The 11,628-nt window shown below is 40.4% G+C and overlaps 1 protein-coding gene across 5 annotated transcripts in view; it reads right to left on the bottom strand.

Annotated features, from left to right (window-relative positions):
• ERICH2 (glutamate rich 2) overlaps nt 1-11,162 on the bottom strand; it is a 41,272-nt gene extending 30,110 nt beyond the window's left edge. For 4 of the 5 annotated variants that reach the window (XR_009055180.1, XR_009055181.1, XM_057746580.1 and 1 more), the window contains exons 1-4: nt 10,841-11,162; nt 6,682-6,757; nt 2,253-2,288; nt 20-168 (exon numbers count right to left, since the gene is read on the bottom strand). Coding sequence is in view for 3 of the 5 variants with exons in the window: in XM_057746580.1 (XP_057602563.1) it covers nt 20-168; nt 2,253-2,281 (178 nt within the window). In the remaining 2 variants the exon portion in view is untranslated. The remainder of the gene's footprint in view (nt 1-19; nt 169-2,252; nt 2,289-6,681; nt 6,758-10,840) is intronic. The other variant, XM_057746581.1, reaches the window with a different exon arrangement.
• Nucleotides 11,163-11,628: the final 466 nt, after the last annotated feature.

Raw genomic sequence — 11,628 nt, forward strand, 5'->3', positions numbered from 1 at the left:
ATAAAACAAATGTTATTACCTGTGCTTTCTTTTAAAAAGGAAGATGACCATAGCTTAGACTGCAGATTTGTTCCTATATCTTTATTTTCAATACTCTTTGAAGATACTCTATTTTCAGTATTCTTTGAAGAGAATTTATTTTCAATATTTCTTGAAGAGACTTCCTTCCTAAATGTTAAAGCAGATAGTGAAAAAACACTTTCCTAGGTCACAATTCTGTTTAAGGTTCTATATGGGTACACACACACACACATTTAATATAAACACACAATAATACACCAACAATAAATAGCTAAAATGCAATATCTTCTTTGTGAAAAAGCATTAAAAATAAGTTTTACTAATGATTAAAATTCTATTTCTACCAGGCATTTGTCACTGTATAATGATTCTTAGAATCTTTCCAGAGATAACATAGAGCATATAAGCAATCCATTATATGAATGTTCCTGGCATATCACTGTGATATGGTGGAATAAGACTATTTAAGCAATACTAGACTTTAGGGTTTTTTTTCTTTAAGTTTGTTAAGTCAGTTCTTACCATTGCTAAATGCTATGCTTGCTCACAATATAAAGTAGCCCGCTTTTTCATTAAATGGCTGAAATAAAAATAGGTTAATTTTCTCTTTTAGGCTTTAAGCCTGAAACCTCATGTCAACAGATAATGCACTGAGACAGGATTCTTGTGTGGTGCACTCTGTTTACAGAGACAGGAAACCATGCTGGTGGAAAAATAACCCCAAGTTCGTTTTTCGTGGTCTTAAGATCATTTTACTATGTCTCCTTTACTGCGTTTAAAAAATTCAACTTCTAGTTGGCATGAAAAGATATAAAAAGATGTAAAGTATTATTTTTTCCCCCAAAGTAATGATGGCTCTGTTTTATCCCCACTGAAATGTGAATCTAGAACATTAGTAATTAAGTTTGTGGTTTTGCACAGTGGTTTAGCAAATATGCTGGAACAGCTCATAGTCTTAATACTATGTGAGGGAATGGAATCTTCGCTTCCCCAGTGTACGCTGCTAAGCAAAACCCCTCTCTGGTGATGAAAAATGCACAGCAAAGATGATTTACACTTGTTCTGCCTCTGCCCTTCTTGATTTTCTTTTTCTTTTTTCCTTTTTTTAAGTAAATTTATTTATTTATTTATTGGCTGCATTGGGTCTTCATTGCTGCGTGTGGGCTTTCTCTAGTTGTGGAGAAAAGGGGTTATTCTTTGTTGCAGTGTGCAGGCTTCTCATTGTGGTGGCTTCTCTTGTTGCAGAGCACGGGCTCTAGGCACATGGGCTTCAGTAGTTGTGGCATGCAGGCTCAGCAGTTGTGGCTCTCGGGCTCTAGAGCACAGACTCAGTGGTTGTGGCACATAGGCTTAGCTGCTCCGCGGCATGTGGGACCTTCCTGGACCACGGCTCGAACCCGTGTCCCCTGCATTGGCAGGTGGATTCTTTACCACTGCGCCACCTAGGAAGTCCATGAATGTGTTTTTAACAGTAATTTAATTTTTGTTTTTTGGTCATGCCTTGCAGCATGTGGGATCTTAATTCCCCAACTAGAGTCCAACCCATGAGCCCTGCAGTGGAAGCACAAAGTCTTGACCACTGGACCTCCAGGGAAGTCCTGATCCCTATGAATGTGTTTTATGATCAACTTTCAAAGCGTAATTTTTCACAGAATAAATAATTGACTCTTTTCAGGGGCTAGGAGATGGTCATACCAGGAAGGGCTCTGATGAATTATCAGAATCAGTGCCTTGAACAAAGCAGGCAATGACTAATATTTAGCTACCAAATTGAAACTGGACTATAATAACTCCAATCCCTTCAACTAGTTGGGGTGATTATTTTCCTTATTTAGTAAGTAACGGTTTTTCTCATATTAAAGAATCTGTTTGATTTTAAGGTAAGTATTCTTTTAAAATGATATTGTCAAGGAAATGAGTAAGTATCAAAGTGAAAAAGGAATAAGCAATGAAAGTTACATAAGTAAAATACAGAATACTTGGTGTTTAAGCACTTGAAAAGTAAGTTTGAAAATATCTATACCCCTACATCTTTATCAAAATTCATTTTTCATTTTTAATGTCCTCTTTATCTAATTAACAAATGCTTTGATTGAAGCAAAAGCTAAGTGTTAATGCATGCATTTTTGGCCTTTCAAATTTAATTGGGTGACAAATGATTGCATTATCTAGTTCTAATTGCTTAAAAGGCATGTGATAGATCAGATGCAAAACCCGAGACATCTTCTTACCCTGACATTGCTTCATTTGGTTCAATCATTACTTTTCTGAAAGAGAAGAAAAAAAAATCAACCCGGTATTTTATCAGCAGTGATGTTCTTAATAGAAATTCCTGATTGGCAAATATTTAGCCATTATTTGAGTGACAGGCAGTATAATAAAGAATTTAATTGCTAAGTCTTTCAACCACACTTCTTAATATTTAGGACAAAAGGGTGGTCAAACATATTCTTTTTAAGTAATAAATCATTTACCCTTTGGATCAAACACTAGCAGTACGGAGTAATACTCAAGAGTTGGGACTTTTCAGAAATAAACCCACACACTAAGGTTAATTAACATACAACAAAGGAGGCAAAAATACATTATGGAGAAAACAGTCTCTTCAGCAAGCGGTGTTGGGAAAGCTGGACCCCTGCTCATAAATCAATGAAACTAGAACACTCCCTCACACCATATAAAAAAAATAAACTCAAACTGGTTTAAAGACCTAAATTTAAAATATGACACCAAAAACTCCTAAAAGAGAACATAGGCAAAATGTCCTCAGACATAAATCATAGCAATATTATCTAAGATCAGGCTCCCAAGGTAAAAGAAATAAAAGCAAAAATAAATAACTGGGTGCTAATCAAACTTTAAAGCCTTTGCACAGCAAAGGAAATCATAAACAAAACAAAAAGACAGTCTACAGAATGGGAGAAAATATTTGCAAATGATGCAACTGACAAGGGATTAATTTCCAAAATATACAAACAGTTCATGCAGTTCAATAAAACAAAACAACCCAATCAAAAAATGGGCAGTAAACCTAAATAGACATTTCCCCAAAGAAGACATACAGATGGCCAATGGGCGCATGAAAAGATGTTCAACATCACTAATCATCAGAGAAATGCAAATCAAAACCACAATAAGGTATTACCTCACACTTGTCAGAATGGCTATCATTAAAAAGTCTACAAATAATAAATGCTGGAGAGGGTGTGGAGAAAAGGGAACACTCCTACACTGCTGGTGGGAATGTAAATTGGTGCAGGCACTATGTAAAACAGTATGGAGGTTCCTTAACAAAAACTAAAAATACAGTTACCATATGATCCAACAATCCCACTCCTGGGCATGTATCTAGAGAAAACTTTAATTCAAAAAGATACATGCACCCCAATGTTCATAGCAGCATTATTTACAAAGGCCAAGACATGGAAGTAACCTAAATATCCATCAACAGATGAATGGATAAAGAAGATGTCATATATATATTATACAATGGAATATTATTACTTAGCCATAAAAAAGAGTGAAATAATGCCATTTGCAGCAATATGGATGGACCGAGAGACAATCATATTAACTGAAGTCAGACAGAGAAAGACAAATATCATATATTACTTACATGTGGAATCTAAAAACATGATGTAAATGAATTTATTTACAAAACAGACTCACAGATATAAAAAACAAACTTATGGTTACCAAAGGGGAAAGTGGAGGGAGGGATAAATTAGGAGTTTGGGATTAGTAGATACAAACCACTATACATAAAATAGATTAAAAAATAAGGTCCTACTCTATAGCATAGGGAACTATGTTCAATATTTTGTAATAAGCCATAATGGAAAATAATATGAAAAAGAATATATATATATGTATAAAACTGAATCACTTTGCTGACACCATAAACTAACACAACATTGTAAATCAACTATACTTCAATAACAAAATTTAACAAAAAAAGTTGGGCTCCTGAGTAAAGATACTGGGTTCACATCCCAGTTCTACCACTTCCCATGTAAGGTTGCGTGGGTTACTTAACTTCTGTAGGCCTCAGTTCCTCTATCTATAAACAGGGATCGCAATGGTGCCAACTTCAATGGATCATTATAAGGATTAAATAGGATGATCTGGGTAAAGTGTCTAGTACAGTGCCCGGCACATAGGAGGGACATGGTAGAAACAACTTGATGTTTTATCCAAAGGAAAAACTGGGATGATGTCCTACGGGGCTGATTAAGATTGCTTAGGGCAACAAAAAGGCTTTACTGGGACTGAGACAAGCAGACTAGCTCTAAGGACTTTAATTAATTAATCACGTAAGTCCTAAAGTAATGATACTTGCTTAGAAAGATCGCTGATTCCAGGGAAAAGCAGAGCAATTGAGAACACAGGTAAAGTTAAAGCAGAGACTGATAATTTGTCAGAAAAAGGTATAGCCATTGGAAAACTATGTATTTTTAAATGAGTATTAATATGCAAAAAATATCTCTGAAAGGAAATGCTTTCAAAAAAGAAACTGATAATATTGACTCTGAGAAGGAAAAAGAGATGGTTGCAGGACTGGGGTGGGAGGGATATTTTTACTTTCCATCCACTGTACCTCTTGAGCTTTGGATAAAATAAATGTACTATCTATTTAAAAAAATACAATGTAAAATTTGCAATACCATTTGTATTCACCTCTTTGTTGATCCACCTCTTACAGGTATGTGAGCTGTTATGTTGGACTTGTGCTACTTCAATTCTCTTTTCCACCCAATAGTACTTGTGCAAATTGGAGTTATGGTTTCCAGAAAGAACAGTATACAAGTGCACACCTTGTAGAGTTATAACCACTGGTTATGGTTAAGGTTAACATCACAACATTCATTTAATCCACACTTTGACTCTCTACCCAATGCACCCTCTGGCTTTTGGAACATGGAGAGACTCTCCTGTTGTCTTTCAACAGTCCAGGTAGTAACAGGAACAACACAGTTAGGATAACTCCCAACTTTCATGTAATATCCAATGTGTATTTAAAACAAACATTTGATGAGCACATACTATGTATCAGATATGTCTGTGATAAGCTCTGGGGATACAAGAGAAGCTCAGAACTTTATAGGGGAAATAAAGTACTAGCTTCTTATATATATGGGAGAGATCAAGTTTCAAAGCACCATACTAAATGCTTCCCTCTAGGGGCTTCAATGTAATTTTCCATACTGTCCAAACAGGATCAATACATCCCTTCTTTTTTGTGCTCATGGACTGGAGATACCCAAGGAGAGGCAGAAGGCAGTGGAGGCAGATTGGAAAGATAGAGGGAGAAAGTCCAGTCAACAGAGCTGTCCCTGAGCAACTGTCTAGTTCCAGAATCCAGTTCTGAGGCCTGTTCTCTGGGTTTGCTATATTCCCCCATGTATTATAATTTCTACAAATATCTCTAGAATAAGGTATTGTCTGCCTATAGCTCATTCCCCCTTTTGTAGTTGACAGATCCAGCCTCCCTGAACACAAGCACAGCACTGTCCAAGGACAGACCCATCATGGTAATTCATAAGCTAACACCGCGACTGAATCAAGGATTGAGACTGCGGTCCAAGCTAAGCTCATCACAACCTTTTTCTGAGCCTTTTCCAAGTGGAACTGTCACAAAGGTAGGAGAATATCAGTGTAGAGGCAACTGCCATGGCTCTAGGTTTCAGGAAGAAAGTGGTCTGAGTAAAGGAGAATATCCAAAAGAATCAGAGATGAGAGATGAAGAGAGGAGGTAAACAGAAGGACAGGGACAGAGTGAGAGTGGGAGTGGAGTGGGGATAGACAGACAGACACATTCCTGATGATTGAGTCTCTGTTTCCAGATCAACCTCTGTTTTTATCACGGGCCAACTGATTTCTCCTTTTGCTGAAACAAGCTGGAGTTTGGTCATTTGAAACAAAGAGACCTTGACTAATACAGCTCCTACTCCTTGAAACCAAAAGAGGCTAACACACCTGCTGTCACATAATATGAGCTACTAGAATTAACATAGACCATGGGAGCACAGACAAAGAAGTGATCAATTCTACATGCAATGGGGCAAGACTGAGTCAGGCTTCACAATGAGGTGGCATTTATTTAACCAAGTCAAGATCAAGTCAACAGATGGGAAGATTACTCCAGCCCTGCGTTAGAGAATGGCAATAGATGTAGCCTATCCTGGTGGTAAGTCATTCCACCATTCTGTAGTTATCTGTCTGCATATTGCTTACATGCATTTCCTTGATAGATTCTTTTCCTCCACCTACTTCTTTTATGTGGCACCACATTTTAAAAGTCATGCCATATGCTAAGTATTTTAACCAGTAGGTAATGGAAAGCAAACCAGGCTCTGAAAAACAATCATATGATTAGATCTGTCTTAGAAAAGAAATTCTGTGGAGGGTAAACCTGAGAGAGAATGCGAATTGGAGAGACCAGTTAAGAGGCTATTACAACAGCCCGGAGCAGGGATTGGCAAACTTTCACCTAATGGGCCAGATATGACTTGCTGCCTACCTTTACAAATGAAATTTATGGGAACACAGACATGCTTATTTGTTTGTACATTGTCATGGGAGCGTTCAGGCTACAATGGCAGACTTGAAAAGTTTGGACAAAGACTTTGTGTGGCCTACAAAGCCTAAAATATTTATTACCTGGCTCGTCACAGAAAGAGTCTGTCAAACTCTAGTCCAGGGAAACACGATGACGCACAAAGTCAGGAAGGAACACCTGGAACAAAAAGAGAGGTGAAACGGAGACTCAGTGGACAGAGAAGTGAGGCAGAACAAAAGAGTTCGATGGTTCCAGCTTGGGTGACCAGGATGAGGACCAGAAGAGGAGCACATTCTGGGGGATAATGCGTTTGTTTTTGGAAATTCTGAGTTGAAGCTGCCTGTAGGTCATCTGAAGTCAAGTGTTCCACTGAAAAGAGAGAACTCAAGAGAAAAGATGATGTATGGGATAGCTGTGAAAAAGTGGGGATGGATGGTATGGCTCATGTAGAATAAGAAAAGGCCAAGAACAGAATCCTGGGAAATACCAACATCTAAGAAGCAGGTAGACGAAAAGAGCCCATCAAGGAAATGCACATAAACAATAAGCGCATTTCCTTGCACAGAGTGCTGGAATGACTGCACCACCAGGACAGAAGTTTCTGGAGAGCAGAAACTGGCTCTTATTCTTGAGTGTGAGTGCTACACCACTTTAAAGGTACTCAGATATTTGCTGATTGAATAAAACCACTGGAATGATATAAAATAATTTAATTGGCTTCAAATGCTCTTATAATTTTTTTTAAAAAAGGCTCATAGAATTGGGAGGGATGATTCTAAGAAAAGGGCTAGGGAAATGCAGATATAGATTTATTTTCATTAATAAAAAAAGTACTAAAGGATTTACATAGAAAGATGGGTAGTATTAATCAGAAGATGAATGTATCTATTTAGATAAACATACAAAATGTACATGACAAAATGATTTGAAAAGGCATAATTATGTGATTACATATGTTTGAAAAATTCTGTGTATTATGTAAATAAAAATGTACTTTGGAATTCAGGTCACAGGAGAGTGGGGGTCATCACAGGCTCATTTCTAAGAGAAAGGACTTGGTTCTTAGCTTCTTAGTTGTATGAGCCTGGACTCTTGGTTGCAAGTTACAGAAACCATACTCAAGGTAGCTTAGGCACAGAAACAGAAGCCCTGGCTCATAGAATCCAAGAGCTGAATACCGAAGCTGTGTGGAAGTCAGGACACAGTGGCTACAGCTGTGTTCAAGGAGCGGGGTGGGGGGCTTAGGTGGGGGCTTTCCCTTGCACATCTCTGCTTCTCCCTGCACTGTGGGTCTCATTCTTCTCTCTCACTGCAGACAGATTTTCCACACGTGATGCAAAACATGGCTCCCAGCAATTCTTAAGTTTTATGTGATGTGGCTCTAGCTTTTAAGGAAAAATTGACTGTTGACAACTAAAACCCTAGTCAACAGCTCAGTTAGTTCAGCTAGTTTTTTTGGCTACAAAGAACAGATAAATTCAAGCCACTTAAAAAAATAATCTCTAGTACCTAATGCACTCCATGTCACACAAATTAGTGCTCAATAAACACTTGTTAAATGAACAGAACAGGAAGGAAGGCAATAAGAAAGCAAAGGAAAAGAACACACTACACGAGAGCTTTGCAGTCTAATATGGTAGCCACTCGCTATATGTGGCAACTGAGCACTTGAAACGTGATTAGTTCGATTTGAGATAGGCACACCACATTATAAAAACGTAATACCAAAAAAAGAATGTAAAACATTTTATAGCCCCAATCCTCCAGGTAAGTGTTCACTAACCAGCACCCAACAGGGCCAAATAGGTTTTATTTGGATTCTATAAAACGTCAAAAAACCCCTTCATAAAACAAGTTACCAATATTTAAAATTCAGATTTCACAAAATTCTCATTTTAGGTTTCTCTTATAATATTGAAAGATATTTTCTTTCTTCATCCCACACATGCGATTATTTTATCCTTTTGAGCTGTTTGTATAAACTACCTTTTATTCTAATAGCCAAAGAATGGTTTAATAAATAGACAGCTACATGCCTAGGCCCTGAAATTGTGGTGAGATGCAGAGACAGAGCTGATTAAGCACCATCCACCATCCTAAAGGAGCTTAGTGGGGAAACATAATAGGACAGGGGGAGGGCAATATTTCATTGCACCGTCTCATATGTGTATAAGATGATTTCAGTGATCATCTATCACTTACATTCATATTTAAAAGTGACTATAAATTTTATGTATTTCTTTACAGCATAATATAGTGCTAGGAGCTCAGTCTCTGGAGCAGATTGCCTATGTTCAAATCCCAGCAAATTGTATGATCTTGAGCAAGTTCCTTAATCCCTCTATGATTCACTTTCCTCAAGGGTAAAATGAGGATAAAAATACTGATAAGGACAGCGTGATTAAATAGTTAATCCCACTAGGGGACTGTAAGTAAGGAAAAAAGTATGGGAGACCCCCGTAAGTTAATGATCATTCAAGAAAGAAAGTTTGCTTAACAACAAAACCATGCAACAGAAGCATGAGACATGCTCCAATACAATAAAACAATTGGTGGAATGAGATCCACAACCTGTCCAGGGAGCTCAGTAAGTTAATGACTCCTAGGACATGCTCCTCTTTGTGCACAAAAACAAACATATAAGGAAAAGGTGACTTTATACAGAAACCTGAGATGATTTACCATATTTTAATATTACCACCTTTTTGCTCATTTCCATTGCGCCATGACAGTCCCAGTTTGACCATGTAGGGACAAGAAAATTCCCCCGCCTGATGTGGTAGAGTAACTGATGATGGAAGCGTGATGTCTACTTAAGAATGAGGAATAAGGTGGTCTTCTCCCCCTTCCCCACTTTTCCTTTGATTATAAAACTGTAGCCCATTTAGTTCTGGGCATGGTCCCCTCGCACCCACCCACTTGTAAACCTCACAAGCATCCTATTCTAATAAATCACTTATCTGTCATTTTGCCTCTTGCTGAACTCTTTCTGCAAGGAGACATAAAGAAATGGAGCTCCTTGCAGAATCCGAAACACTGCCTAGTGGCTTCAATACCATCTGCCTTACAGAGTTACTGTGAGGGTTAATATAAATAGCTAATAACAAATAAGAGTAGCACTTCTCTCCTACTACAATTATAATTACTCCAACTCTTCCTCTTCCTGTTACTGTTATTACCTACAGCCTAGCAAGGACAGTGCTGAAGCTGAACTCTACGGAAGTCTGTTCTCAGTGCACAGTTGAGCCTGGATAGGGCAATGAAGGGAGTGAAAACATTGAAGACTGAGCTCAAATGGTGGTGCTGAATATGGGGCGGGGGTGGGGGGGAGGGTAGGAAGCTCTGGAATGAGAAGTGATGCAGTGGAATCCCTACAAAGGCGTTGGAATTCAACTCTGGTAAACTCAACACTTAAAGAGCAGTGCTGTTGTTTTCCTGAGAGTAAAAAAACAAAACTTCAATTAGGAGAAAAGAAAAATTTACAGGGTGGATTTGAGGATCATTGTATTTGGTTTTTATGAGAATTAAACAAATCTAAAGACATTTTCGGTGCCTTTTTCTGATTTGTTTTTAAAAAGCAACTTCCAGGGGTCTCCTGGGGGTCAGAACAGATTCATTCAATTCACTTATGCCCTCTGGGAATCCAGACGATAAATTTATAATGATGCCATGTGTTAATTTAAACGCTACAGGGACACTGTACAGAGTAGTTTGTGTAGTCAAAAGACCACAGGATCTCGATTTCGGAAATCTAAGTCAATTTCGTTATCTCACAGAAGGCTGAAGACTGGACCTTAGAAGTGATCGGTGGTCCAAGCCCCTCATTTTCACAGCAGACGAAAACAAGGCCCGGAGAGGTTAAATGCTTTGTTGAAATTCCACAGAAATTTTTTAGGGCGGAGACGATTAATGACGTATTAACTACAGCCAGCTGAGTGCTCCCTCCTGTTGGCTACTAAGCCGTTTCCCAAAAAAAGTGGGGGGGGAGGGGGGACGGGGAGGGGGGGTGCTTGGGGACCAAGGGAAGTAGCCGGAAGCCCTGGGATGAAACGTGGCTATTTTCATTGTTTTTTGCTGGCATGGGGCGGAGGAGTTGGCGCGTGCAAATCAGCAGGTCAGAGAACGGTGGTGCAGACACGCCTGTCAGAACAGCCCAGTTATCACACCCACCTAGACACAAATACCCCCTCCTCAGCGCCCGACTACGGCCAGAGGGGGAAGCCAAGCACGAGGTGCATCTCCAAGCCGCGCGGACCCTACCTTCTCGCGCGCCGCCTCTGCTGCGGTGGGGCGCCAGAGCCGGAACCTGGAGTGGGCGGAGAAGTTTGCGGGTGCAGGCGCCGGGCCTGGGGCAGTCTGAGGTGAGGGCTGGGTCAGGCTGCTCGCGGGGATGGCGAGAGGGCGACCGCGGTCGATGCGGCGCCGCTTCCCCGCCTGCGGCCCTCTCACGCCGACCATCGGAAGGGTTGACACGCAAAGCTAGTCCAGCTTGTGGTCAGCTGGGTGTTGTGAGCCGGGAGCCCTCGCTGCCGCGTCGCCATGGAGATAGGACTGCGCGTCCGGCTGGAGCCGGCAACGCCGCGGAGGGGGCGAGGAGGAAGAGGCGGGGCAGGGCGGGGGCGAGGCGGAAGGGGCGGGGCGGGATCCGCGAGTCCAGGAGGGTGCGCCCTCAGTGACCCCTGTCCGGGAGATCCTGGCGGTTGAAGAATTCCTACGGCGCAGAGAACTGAGTGCACGCATCGTGTTGGACTCTCACTTGAGAGTCCGCACGTGCACCAGTTACTCTGAGAAGGGCAGAATGGAGGGGGATTGGAATTTCGTTGTTCGTACCTGTTCTTATTCTTGGCAGGGAGAGGGAAAAAGGCGGGTGTGGCCTTGTTAGTGTTTTAAACCTATGGAGTAAAAGATATCTTGAGTTGGGAGAAACGGTTGTCCTTGGTTGTGGATGAACAAATGTCCCCTGCAGGACTTGGTCCCCCAACCTTAGGTCGCCCCGAGAAGATTATGGGTTTCCTGGGTGTCTCTGGACGCGTTTCCCGAAAGTTCAG

This window comes from Hippopotamus amphibius, chromosome 8, assembly GCF_030028045.1.
Source record: "Hippopotamus amphibius kiboko isolate mHipAmp2 chromosome 8, mHipAmp2.hap2, whole genome shotgun sequence".
Lineage (NCBI taxonomy): Eukaryota > Metazoa > Chordata > Mammalia > Artiodactyla > Hippopotamidae > Hippopotamus > Hippopotamus amphibius.